At 37.9% G+C, this 13,653-nt stretch overlaps 2 protein-coding genes across 3 annotated transcripts in view; one reads left to right on the plus strand and one right to left on the minus strand.

Moving 5' to 3' along the window:
* FANCB (FA complementation group B) overlaps positions 1-13,653 on the plus strand; it is a 385,712-nt gene that overhangs the window by 295,029 nt on the left and 77,030 nt on the right. The gene's annotated exons all lie outside the window — the stretch shown is intronic.
* GLRA2 (glycine receptor alpha 2) overlaps positions 1-13,653 on the minus strand; it is a 192,880-nt gene that overhangs the window by 141,690 nt on the left and 37,537 nt on the right. The window contains exon 3 of one of the 2 annotated variants that reach the window (XM_047715295.1): positions 2,243-2,310. In XM_047715295.1, coding sequence (XP_047571251.1) covers positions 2,243-2,310 — 68 coding nt within the window. Of the gene's footprint in view, positions 1-2,242; positions 2,311-2,405; positions 2,474-13,653 lie in introns of both variants that reach the window. The other variant, XM_047715294.1, reaches the window with a different exon arrangement.

Consider the following 13,653-nt stretch of genomic DNA (forward strand, 5'->3'; position numbering starts at 1 on the left):
CCCAGGCAGGGCCCCATGGGTCTAGCAAGATAGATTTCTTCCAAAGTAGAACAACTCAACTCTCATATTCTTGTGAGCATCTGATTGACATCTATTTAAATACTAATGCCTCAGGTCCAGGATTGGTGATCTAGGGCCTACAGGCCAAATTTGGTCATAGCCTGTTTTTTGGAGTACAGCCACACCCATTTGCTTACTACTGTTTATGGTTGCTTTCCTGCCCAAAGGGCAGCCTTGAGCAGTGGTGACTCAGAGACTCTCGGACCCTCAAAGTCTTAGGTATTTACTGTCTGGCCTTTTACAGAAAAAATATTGGCCAGTCCCTACCCAACATGGCATGAGTATTTATTAAGCCTGATAGAGTTTTAAAAACATCTATTTTAGTTTCACATGAAAGCTTTAATTGAAGAAAAGATCCTTTTTAAAAGCCAGTTGAAGTTTGTCATTCCATCAAAAGCTAAGAAATAAAAGAAGCACAATAAGCATCACTCTTCTGACCATGCGATGCTGTCTATCTCATACAGCAAGATAGGCAGGCTGTTCATTTACACTTGAGCAATGATTTCCAAGTTTTCTCGTAGGAAACATGACAAAGGATGCCTTAATAAGTGGCCAGGAAGCCCCTAAGCAGCCCATTTATTAAACACCATCAGTAGCTATTAAAGACACAGGAAAACAAGGACATCTAGAGTTTCCGTTTTCATCTCCGTGAATGTTTAGCTTTTTCTCACATTAGTAAACATTGAAAAGGTGCACATTTACATTTTTGATTGAGGGTAAATGCAATGAGGAGATTTGATCAAAGCAACTTAGGATTCTAATTAATGCAATCAGCATTAGGTCGTGCAAAGATCGTCATTGAATGCCATCGTGTAAAGCTGGTGACAGTGATTTGGGCTACTGGAAGATTTGCCCCTCTGTTCTCAGGATAAAACCAAGAGGGGAGAGACAGAAACTGAATGCCAAGCCCAGAGTTGGATTAGTCTTTTTCTGTTTACTTTTTCTTGTAAGTCACTTAATAACCCTATCAGAACTATCTTATTTGAGTAAAATTCTTAAAGCACTACATCCTGTCAGAGCACCAGAAGTCTCATTTCTGGACAATGCTGTGTCAGTAATATTAAAGTGGGTAGTAGAGTTCCATTATGTCTAATTTTGCCAGTGAAAAGGAATGGTAAAAGGTAAATTACTTTTTCTAGCATTGAGGACACCAAAAAGTACAGTCATTTGTTAAACACAAACCTAATAGCCTAAAAGAGAAAATTTATAAAGACAAGGGAACACTATTTTTTACTTCTCAATGGTATTATGCTCATTATTTCACTTGAGTGTTTCTAGGACATCAGCCACTTAGTACTTAGTCAAGCTCAACTATATTTTATTTTGACTTCATTCAATAATATGGCTGTATACCTTACATAGTCATGAATATTAGAACCAGCAAATTGATTTAGGACTTAAAATAAATCCTATGAGGAGCAAGAAGAAATTTCATCCAAATTCAGTCTCCACACTATTGCCTAGCGCTATAAGGCTATTGATCTAATAGGCTGTGTCTCAAGCAACACCATCACCAAGACATTTTTAAGGAATATTGGTGGATTTTATAGTATCTAAAATCTGTTTCATTTACATGAAACATGATTGCACATACATTATGATGAGCTTCTAATTAATTTTATGTTTACTGGGTTTTTTTGGTGGAGGGAGCCATGCATGTGATGTAATTACTATGGATTTGGGACCACTATCTTTTGCCAACAAGAGTGTGTGTGTGTGTGTGTGTGTGTGTGTGTGTGTGTGTGTTTATTACAAGGTCTGCACCTTCAGCATATATCTTAAGTGTAGCATATCTAAGGCTTGACTGTGTTAAAACTTCCATTATATGAAAAAGACTGGCTATAAAATATATCTCCTAAACTATGAAATATATATTTCTGAAACATTAGAGATACAAATATTAAAATATCCTTAATGTTACAGTATGCTTATTACTGACCTAAATCCAAACACACAGCAAGTGTTTTCAAAATTTCTCAGGCATGGGGATAAGATATTATTGACTTTGAAGTAATGAACATTTGACTAATGACTTTCTAAAGTGAAAGTTTATAATCGCTTTCTAGAGGTAAATGAACTTGGAAATTGGCATTCAGTAAGTGTCCCACAATATAAAACAGTGCTTCTTCGATCCCATATCTCATTCGTTCACACGAGGGCTTCAATGCTCAGTCCCACTCACCATTGTAGTTTCTGCTATTGACCCAAAGCTGTTGATAAATATGTTGCAGGTAACATTTACAGGAGGCCCTGCAAGTTGAACAATAAATAGAAAATTTGACAGGTTGTGTTCGTAGCATAATCAAGTCATGTTTTTCTCTTGCCAGTGGCATCGTAGCACTTACCATGGTGGTTTCTGTGACCGATCCAAAACTGTTGATAAAAATATTGCAAGTAACGTTTACTGGAGGACCTGCGGAATGCAATAAGAATGTTGCAATAGACATTGAAGCAAAAAATACAGCTCCATCAACATCTGTGCAAATGACTAGAAATGTAAACTAAATGAAAATGATGGTGAGATTGCAAAACAAAAACAAAAACAAAACAAAACAAAAAAACAAAGAGCAAAAACGTTTTACCCAGAGGTTCAGAGTGATAACATTCCCACTAGTATTTCAAATATGATAACTTACAGCTGAGTTTGGGGTTTAGAAAATATAAGCTGGAGACTATTAAACTGAATTCACTGTCAGTAGTTGCTATCAAAATAGCCTTTTGGGTGGGTGGCTTTCTTCCACCTGAAGCTCATCAACATTGTAGACATCAACAGTGGGTGCCCCACGGTGATGAAACAGCTCAGGTCATGAGTTCAAATGGAACTGCATTTTGCACTGTGGGTGAGCCAGAAATATCCACTTCTTTTTGCATGACACCCTTTAAATCTGTGGGTCTCATTGATTCTCTTGATACCTTTTAATTTACCCCATTCATTATATCCTCTGACCCCCAATGAAAAATGGTGTTCCAAAATACAAAACCAAAGAAAATGAGCTGACTTTGAGAAAGAAACTCAGAAATGTCACTTAATGCCCATATTATAAAGCAAGCGTTATTAATTCTCAATGTGCTTTCAATAGAGAACGCACTTTTTTTCTCCAGAGACTCAGGGGCTAATTCTTTTTCTCTTGCTCTTGGTCTCCCACCCAAGCACTAATCAGGCTCTTTTCTGCTTAGTGTCTGCATTTAAATGACAACAGGTACGTTCAGGGGGTATGGCCGCAGAACCTTTGCCCTTCGATGATAGATATTGTTGTCTAATGATTTCTAGTTCTGTTCTGGGGAGTATATTTTTTGCCTTCATGTAGTTACCCCCTAATGCTTTCTGGGATATGAACACATTGCCAAGAACCATCTATTCCCTTGCTGTTTTCCCCAGTGGAAAATTGTTTCTCTTCACTCAACACGGTCTCAGCAACCTAGTGCAGTCTACACTCCAGTTAGCTCTGTACCCAACAAGCCACTAGGATGTAAGTGAGGAGGAGTTTAGGTTGAGGTCTCTCCCTGGGGCTGGTAGTAAAACACACCTGTGGTGGCACTTGAGCACCATGTTTTTAAACCCTACAAGTTGCTGGGTTCTCCAGCCTTTGCCTTTGAGGAAAGGAAACAGAGGCTGAACAGCTAATTTAAGTCTCCAAGTGAGAACGTTCAGTAAAAGGGATATGTTAAGCTTTTTTCTTTAACATAACTAATGTTTCTGTTTTTTTTAATGAGAAAAACAGTTGTGTTTATTTTTTTAATGTTTATAGGTATAGAGTCACACCCCATCCCATTACCAAAACATTTTTCAGCCTATGTCTTTGAGATATTCCAAACCTTTTAGTTCCTCCCTTCCCCTCTTATTTCAGCATCTGTCAAGATGACCTCCTCTCCAGGGTCACTTCCTACTCTGTTTGATTTGTTTTTCTCTTTTAGATACTGAAAACAAAACAAAAATGACTCTCTTCCCTGGCCATAAAATTCTATGACAAATATATTTTTCTGCTAATAAGAAATAAATTTAGACAAGGTTGAAGCAAGCCATGAGAAATCATGTATGTTTGCTTTTTTTCTTTGCAATAAAATATTTCATTTTAAATAGCCCAACTCAGGATGGAAAAGTTTCATGAATTTTTATATGTGAGATAGGTAAGACAATGAATGATGATCGGATAAAGAAACAGGAAAAAGAGAAATGTCATCTTAACAAGAGGAATTTGAAAATCAAACATAAATTGTCTTCTACTGCACATTATCCATGTGTCTGGCCTCCCCAATTGGCTTGCAAGCATTTAAGAGGCTGGATCATATCACGGTATATTTATTTTTATCCCACCCAGTAAATGGAAGTGTGAGTATATTGCTGGAACTCAAGATATTTTTTAACCTACCACCTACTGACACTGTATTAGGCACATTTTTAAAAGTATCTAGTTTAGTCCTCATGAAAGAGGAATTGTTTTACCGCACCAGTACATGTTTCAGATGAGGAAACTGATGGTGAGACAGGTTAAGTAACTTGCTTAGAGTCTTGCCACAGTAATTAAAAAAGCTGACACTCCATGCCTCATCATTTGGATTCCAAAAAACCTAAACTTTCAACCATGCTCTGCATTCATTACAAGATAGCCTCTCTCCCTCCTGACCTGCCAACCGTGGTGCTTTCCCCTGGTTTGTATATTTCTGGGATAATTTGATCCTTTATATCTGACCTCTTCAATCTTGAGCATTGTCTCAAGTTTCATTTGCATTTGGATGTAAAATCTTGGAAAGAAGAAAAGGCAGTTTTTTGATGAGGGATTAGCTCATGCATATATTAAGAACTGACACACATTAAAACCTTACTGTGTGCCAGTGAGTGTCTTATCCATTCTTCAGTAGTTAGATGTTACCATGTCCCTCACTGTATAGGTGAGGAAGGTAAGACACAAAAGTAGTAATTAATTTTCCCAAGGTCACAGAGGTTGTAAGAGGCAGAAATTGCCTAACTTTCGGGACACTTTTCTTAACTGCAAGGGTGAAATGTCTGAGGCCAATGAAATTATCTTCATGAGAGAACCGACTAGGACTTGGCCTGCAAGTTCTTCTAGTTAAATGTTAGAACTCTTTACCCTTTTGTTATCCTGATAGGTGCCAGCACAACCTTTCATCTGTATTTTTTTAAGATTTTATTTATTCATTTGAGACATGTACCTTAGCCCAGTAATCTGCTAAGGTGTTATAATTAACAAGGACACATTCTTAGACGTGATCATCAGTGAATGAATGTGTTCTATAAACTGTAGAAATAGTTAACACTAGTTAACCTCATGTATTTGGTTTTATCAGCAAAGTTATGATATTCCAAAGTGAATTGGATGAGAAATGGATAGGAAAAAGTATTATATAAACATCTAATCTCTCACATCACTGTTTATCCCCTTCCTTCTTTTCCAAACCTTGTCTCCTCTCTCCCATTTTCCCTCTCTCCCTCCCACTTTCCCTTTCTTTTTTCTTTTAAGATTTTATTTATTTATTTGACAGAGGTCACAAGTAGGCAGAGAGTCAGGCGGTGGCGGGGGGAGCAGGCTCCCCACTGAGCAGAGATCCTGATGTGGGACTTGATCCCAGGACCCTGAGATCATAACCGGAGCCGAAGGCAGAGGCTTAACCCACTGAGCCACCCAGGCACCCCTCTCTTTCCCTTTCTTTATTGCTCACTCTCTCTTCCTTTATTTTTTGCCTTATTCTCTTTCATTATTCAAGTGTAGGTGACACACAATGTCCTTTTTGTTGCAGGAACACACAATAGTGATTTGACAAGTTTAAACACTATGCTGTGCTCACCACAAGTATAGCTACAATCTATCTGCATACATTGTTATTTATAATATCATTGAATATATATGCATTATGCTGTACTTTTTATTTCTGTGATTTATTCATTTCATAACTGGAAGTCTGTATCTTCCCCACCCTTCACCCGTTTTGCCTATCTCCCATACCCTTTGACAACTATTAGTTTGTTCTCTATGTTTACAGGGCTTATTCTGTTTTTTTGTTTATTGATTTTTTTTTTTTAGATTCCACATACGAGTGAAATCATGTAGGATTTGTCTTTTTCATTCTGACTTATTTCACTTAGTATAATATCCTCTAGGGCCATCCATGTTGTCACAGATTGCACAGTCTCATCTTTTTTTAATAGCTGCATGATATTTTTGTGTGTGCGTGTGTGTGTGTGTGTGTGTACCACATCTTCCTTATCTGTTCCTCTATTGATGGACTCTAACATTGCTTCTATATCTTGGCTATTGTAAATAATGCTGCCATAAACATAGAGTGCATATATCTTTTCAAACTAATGTTTTCAAAGCTCACAGCCTTCCCGTTGAGATCAGGAACACGACAAGGATGCACACTCTCACCACTATTGTTCAACATAGTATTAGAAGTCCTAGCAACAGCAATCAGACAACAAAGAGAAATAAAAGGTATCCAAATTGGCAATGAAGAAGTTAAACTCTCTCTCTTCGCAGATGACATGATTCTTTATATGGAAAACCCAAAAGACTCCACCCCCAAGCTACTAGAACTCATACAGCAATTCAGTAATGTGGCAGGATACAAAGTCAATGTACAGAAATCAGTGGCTTTCTTATACACTAACAATGAAAATACAGAAAGGGAAATTAGAGAATTGATTCCATTTGCTGTAAGTTAGTAAGATCTTATATATAAGATCCATTTACACCAAGAACCATGAGATACCTGGGAAAAAACCTAACCAAAGAGGTAAAGGATCTGTACTCAAGGAACTACAGAACACTCATGAAAGAAATTGAAGAAGACACAAAAGATGGAAGACCATTCCATGCTCTTGGATCGGAAGAATAAACATTGTTAAAATGTCTATACTGCCTAGAGCAATCTATACTTTTAATACCATTCCAATCAAAATCCCACCAGTATTTTTCAAAGAGCTGGAGCAAATAATCCTAAAATTTGTATGGAGTCAGAAGAGACCCCAAATTGCTAAGGAACTGTTGAAAAACAAAAATAAAACTGGCAACATCACGTTACCTGATTTCAAGCTTTACTACAAAGCTGTGATCACCAAGACAGCATGGTACTGGCATAAAAACAGACACATAGACCAGTGGAACAGAATAGAGAGCCCAGATATGGACCCTCAACTCTATGGTCAAATAATCTTCGACAAAGCAGGAAAAAATATACAGTGGAAAAAAGACAGTCTCTTCAATAAATGGTGCTGGGAAAATTGGACAGCTATATTTAGAAGAATGAAACTCAACCATTCTCTTACACCGTACACAAAGATAAACTCAAAATGGATAAAAGAACTCAACATGAGACAGGAATCTATCAGAATACTAGAGGAGAACATAGGCAGTAAATTAAAAATAGAGCTTCCCTATGACCCTGCAATTGCACTACTGGGTATTTACCCCAAAGATACAGATGTAGTGAAAAGAAGGGCCATCTGTACCCCAATGTTTATAGCAGCAATGGCCACGGTTGCCAAACTGTGGAAAGAACCAAGATGCCCTTCAATGGATGAATGGATAAGGAAGATGTGGTCCATATACACTATGGAGTATTATGCCTCCATCAGGAAGGATGAACACCCAACTTTTGTAGCAACATGGACAGGACTGGAAGAGATTATGCTGAGTGAAATTAGTCAAGCAGAGAGATTCAATTATCATATGGTTTCACTTATTTGTGGAGCATAACAAAAATCATGGGGGACATGGGGAGATGGAGAGGAGAAGGGAGTTGAGGGAAATTGGAAGGGGAGGTGTACCATGAGAGACTATGGACTCTGAAAAAGAACCTGAGGGTTTTGAAGGGGCGGGGGGTGGGAGGTTGGGGAAGCCAGGTGGTGGGTATTAGAGAGGGCACAGATTGCATGGAGCACTGGGTGTGGTGCAAAACAATGAATACTGTTAGGCTGAAAAGAAATAAAAAAAATTAATGTTTTCATTTTCTTTGCATAAATACCCAGTAGTGGAATTATTGGAACTTATGGTAATTCTATTTTTAAGTTTGTGGGGGAATCCCCATATTGTTTTTCACAGTGGCTGTACCAGTTTGTAACTCCCACCAACAGTGTATGAGGGTTCCTCCCCCTCCATCTTCACCAACACTTATTATTTCTTGTATTTTTTATTTTAGCCATTCTCACAGGTATAAGGTAGTATGTCATTGTAGTTTTGATTTCCATTTCCCTGATGATGAGTGGTGTTGAGCACCTTTTCATGTATCTGTTGGCCATCTGGATGTCTTCTTTGGAAGAATGTCTATGCAGGTCCTCTAACCCAATTTTTAATTGGGTTGTTCATTTTTATGGTGTTGAGTTGTATAAAGTATCTAAAATATATTTTAGATATTAATCCCTTATTGGACATACCATTTGCAAATATATTCTCAATTCAAAAGGAAATTTTTGATTACTTTGATTACTCATTTGGTCTCTTTACTTGTTATAGTCTGTTGAGATTTTCTATTTCATCTTAAGTCAGTTTAGATAATTTTTGTGTTTCTAGGTATTTGTCCATTTTATCTAGGTTATCTAATTTGTTTATAATCTTCTCTAATAAGTCTTTTTTATTTCTGCAAGGTCAGTAGTAATGCCCCCCACTTTTATTTCTGTTTTTAGCTATTGGAGTCTTCTCTCTTTTTTCTTTGTCAGTCTTCCTAAGATCTGTAATTTTTGTTGATCTTTTAAAAGAACCAACTTTTTGTCTTCTTGGTTCTCTAATTACTTCCCTATTTTTTTCTCCACTCTATAATTTACTTTGTTGGAGAGCTTTGGGTTTATCTTGCTCTTCTTTTCCTAGTTCCTCAAGATACAGGATTAGGTTATTGATTTAAGATCTTTCTTCTTTTTTAAAGCAGGCATTTACATTATAAATTTCCCTCTGAGCCCTGTATTCACTGCATCCCATAAGTTTTGGTATGTTGTGCTTTTGTTTTCATTCATTTCTAATTTCCTTTGTGATTTCTTCTTTGACCCATTGGTTGTTTAAGAGGTGTTAATTTTGAAATATTTGTGAATTTTCTGGTTTTCCTTTTAATATAGTTTTTTAGCTTCATTGCACTATGGTTGGAAGAGACAATTTTTATGAATTTTTTTTTAAATTTTATTTTTTATAAACATATATTTTTATCCCCAGGGGTACAGGTCTGCGAATCGCCAGGTCTACACACTTCACAGCACTCACCCTAGCACACACCCTCCCCGATATCCATAACCCCACCCCCCTCTCCCAAACCCCCTCCCCCCATCAACCCTCAGTTTGTTTTGTGAAATTAAGAGTCACTTATGGTTTGTCTCCCTCCCAATCCCATCTTGTTTCATTTATTCTTCTCCCACCCCCTCAACCCCCCATGTTGCATCTCCTCTCCCTCATATCAGGGAGATCATATGATAGTTGTCTTTCCCCGATTGACTTATTTCGCTAAGCATGATACCCTCTAGTTCATCCACGTCGTAGCAAATGGCAAGATTTCATTTCTTTTGATGGCTGCATAGTATTCCATTGTGTATATATACCACATCTTCTTTATCCATTCATCTGTTGATGGATATCTAGGTTCTTTCCATGGTTTGGTTATTGTAGACATTGCTGCTATAAACATTCGGGTGCATGTGCCCCTTCGGATCACTATGTTTGTATCTTTAGGGTAAATACCCAGCAGTGCAATTGCTGGGTCATAGGGTAGTTCTATTTTCAACATTTTGAGGAACCTCCATGCTGTTTTCCAGAGTGGTTGCACCAGCTTGCATTCCCACCAACAGTGTAGGAGGGTTCCCCTTTCTCCGCATCCTCGCCAGCATCTGTCATTTCCTGACTTGTTAATTTTAGCCATTCTGACTGGTGTGAGGTGATATCTCATTGTGGTTTTGATTTGTATTTCCCTGATGCCGAGTGATATGGAGCATTTTTTCATGTGTCTGTTGGCCATCTGGATGTCTTCTTTGCAGAAATGTCTGTTCATGTCCTCTGCCCATTTCTTGTTTGGATTATTTGTTCTTTGGGTGTTGAGTTTGCTAAGTTCTTTATAGATTTTGGACACTAGCCCTTTATCTGATATGTCGTTTGCAAATATCTTCTCCCACTCTGTCAGTTGTCTTTTGATTTTGTTGACTGTTTCCTTTGCTGTGCAAAAGCTTTTGATCTTGATAAAATCCCAATAGTTCATTTTTGCCCTTGCTTCCCCTGCCTTTGGTGATGTTCCTAGGAAGATGTTGCTGCGGCTGAGGTCGAAGAGGTTGCTGCCTGTGTTCCCCTCAAGGATTTTGATGGATTCCTTTCTCACATTGAGATCCTTCATCCATTTTGAGTCTATTTTCGTGTGTGGTGTAAGGAAATGATCCAATTTCATTTTTCTGCATGTGGCTGTCCAATTTTCCCAACACCATTTATTGAAGAGGCTGTCTTTTTTCCATTGGACATTCTTTCCTGCTTTGTGGAAGATGAGTTGACCATAGAGTTGAGGGTCTATTTCTGGGCTCTCTATTCTGTTCCATTGATCTATGGGTCTGTTTTTGTGCCAGTACCATGCTGTCTTGATGATGACAGCTTTGTAATAGAGCTTGAAGTCCGGAATTGTGATGCCACCAACTTTGGCTTTCTTTTTCAATATTCCTTTGGCTATTCGAGGTCTTTTCTGGTTCCATATAAATTTTAGGATTATTTGTTCCATTTCTTTGAAAAAAATGGATGGTACTTTGATAGGAATTGCATTAAATGTGTAGATTGCTTTAGGTAGCATAGACATTTTCACAATATTTATTCTTCCAATCCAGGAGCATGGAACAATTTTCCATTTCTTTGTGTCTTCCTCAATTTCTTTCATGAGTATTTTATGGTTCTCTGTGTATAGATTCTTAGTCTCTTTGGTTAGGTTTATTCCTAGGTATCTTATAGTTTTGGGTGCAATTGTAAATGGGATGGACTCCTTAATTTCTCTTTCTTCTGTCTTGTTGTTGGTGTAGAGAAATGCAACTGATTTCTGTGCATTGATTTTATATCCTGACACTTTACTGAATTCCTGTACAAGTTCTAGCAGTTTTGGAGTGGAGTCTTTTGGGTTTTCCACATATAGTATCATATCATCTGCAAAGAGTGATAGTTTGACTTCTTCTTTGCCGATTTGGATGCCTTTAATTTCCTTTTGTTGTCTGATTGCTGAGGCTAGGACTTCTAGTACTATGTTGAATAGCAGTGGTGATAACGGACATCCCTGTCGTGTTCCTGGCCTTAGCGGAAAAGCTTTCAGTTTTTCTCCATTGAGAATGATATTTGCCGTGGGTTTTTCATAGATGGCTTTGATAATATTGAGGTATGTGCCCTCTATCCCTACACTTTGAAGAGTTTTGATCAGGAAGGGATGCTGTACTTTGTCAAATGCTTTTTCAGCATCTATGGAGAGTATCATATGGTTCTTGTTCTTTCTTTTATTAATGTGTTGTATCACATTGATTGATTTGCAGATGTTGAACCAACCTTGCAGCCCTGGAATAAATCCCACTTGGTCGTGGTGAATAATCCTTTTAATGTACTGTTGAATCCTATTGGCTAGTATTTTGGCAAGAATTTTTGCATCTGTGTTCATCAAGGATATTGGTCTGTAGTTCCCTTTTTTGATGGGATCCTTGTCTGGTTTCGGGATCAAGGTGATGCTGGCCTCATAAAATGAGTTTGGAAGTTTTCCTTCTATTTCTATTTTTTGGAACAGTTTCAGGAGAATAGGAATTAGTTCTTCTTTAAATGTTTGGTAGAATTCCCCCGGGAAGCCATCTGGCCCTGGGCTTTTGTTTGTTTTGAGATTTTTGATGACTGTTTCAATCTCCTTACTGGTTATGGGTCTGTTCAGGCTTTCTATTTCTTCCTGGTTCAGTTGTGGTAGTTTATATGTCTCTAGGAATGCATCCATTTCTTCCAGATTGTCAAATTTGTTGGCGTAGAGTTGCTCATAGTATGTTCTTATAATTGTCTGTATTTCTTTGGTGTTCATTGTGATCTCTCCTCTTTCATTCATGATTTTATTTATTTGGGTCCTTTCTCTTTTCCTTTTGATAAGTCTGGCCAGGGGTTTATCAATCTTATTAATTCTTTCAAAGAACCAGCTCCTAGTTTCATTGATTTGTTCTATTGTTTTTTTGGTTTCTATTTCATTGATTTCTGCTCTGATCTTTATGATTTCTCTTCTCCTGCTGGGTTTGGGGTTTCTTTCTTGTTCTTTCTCCAGCTCCTTTAGGTGTAGGGTTAGGTTGTATACCTGAGACCTTTCTTGTTTCTTGAGAAAGGCTTGTACCGCTATATATTTTCCTCTCAGGACTGCCTTTGTTGTGTCCCACAGATTCTGAACCGTTGTGTTTTCATTATCATTTGTTTCCATAAATTTTTTCAATTCTTCTAATTTCCTGGTTGACCCTTTCATTCTTTAGAAGGATGCTGTTTAGTCTCCATGTATTTGGGTTCTTTCCAAATTTCCTCTTGTTATTGAGTTCTAGCTTTAGAGCATTGTGGTCTGAAAATATGCAGGGAATGATCCCAATCTTTTGATACCGGTTGAGACTTGATTTAGGACCAAGAATGTGATCTATTCTGGAGAATGTTCCATGTGCACTAGAGAAGAATGTGTATTCTGTTGCTTTGGGATGAAATGTTCTGAATATATCTGTGATGTCCATCTGGTCCAGTGTGTCATTTAAGGCCTTGATTTCCTTGTTGATCTTTTGCTTGAATGATCTGTCCATTTCAGTGAGGGGAGTGTTAAAATCCCCTACTATTATTGTATTCTTGTCGATGTGTTTCTTTGATTTCGTTATTATTTGGTTTATATAGTTGGCTGCTCCCACGTTAGGGGCATAGATATTTAAAATTGTTAGATCTTCTTGTTGGACAGTTCCTTTGAGTATGATATAGTGTCCTTCCTCATCTCTTATTATAGTCTTTGGCTTAAAATCTAATTGATCTGATATAAGGATTGCCACTCCTGCTTTCTTCTGATGTCCATTAGCATGGTAAATTCTTTTCCACCCCCTCACTTTAAACCTGGAGGTGTCTTCGGGTTTAAGATGAGTTTCTTGTAGGCAACATATAGATGGGTTTTGGTTTTTTGTTTTGTTTTGTTTTGTTTTTTTAAATTTATTTGACAGAGATCACAGGTAGGCAGAGAGGCAGGCAGAGAGAGAGGAAGGAAAGCAGGCTCCTTGCTGAGCAGAGAGCCCAATGCGGGGCTCGATCCCAGGACCCTGGGATCATGACCTGAGCCGAAAGCAGAGGCTTTAACCCACTGAGCCACCCAGGGGCCCCGGGTTTTGTTTTTTTTATCCATTTTGATACCCTGTGTCTTTTGATTGGGGCATTTAGCCCATTAACAGTCAGGGTAAGTATTGAGAGATATGAATTTAGTGCCATTGTATTGCCTGTAAGGTGACTGTTATTGTATATTGTCTCTGTTTCTTTCTGATCTACTACTTTTAGGGTCTCTCTTTGCTTAGAGGACCCCTTTCAATATTTCCTGTAGAGCTGGTTTGGTGTTTGCAAATTCTTTCAGTTTTTGTTTGTCCTGGAAGCTTTTAATCTCTCCGTCTAT

Source organism: Lutra lutra, chromosome X (assembly GCF_902655055.1).
Source record: "Lutra lutra chromosome X, mLutLut1.2, whole genome shotgun sequence".
Taxonomy (NCBI): Eukaryota; Metazoa; Chordata; class Mammalia; order Carnivora; family Mustelidae; genus Lutra; species Lutra lutra.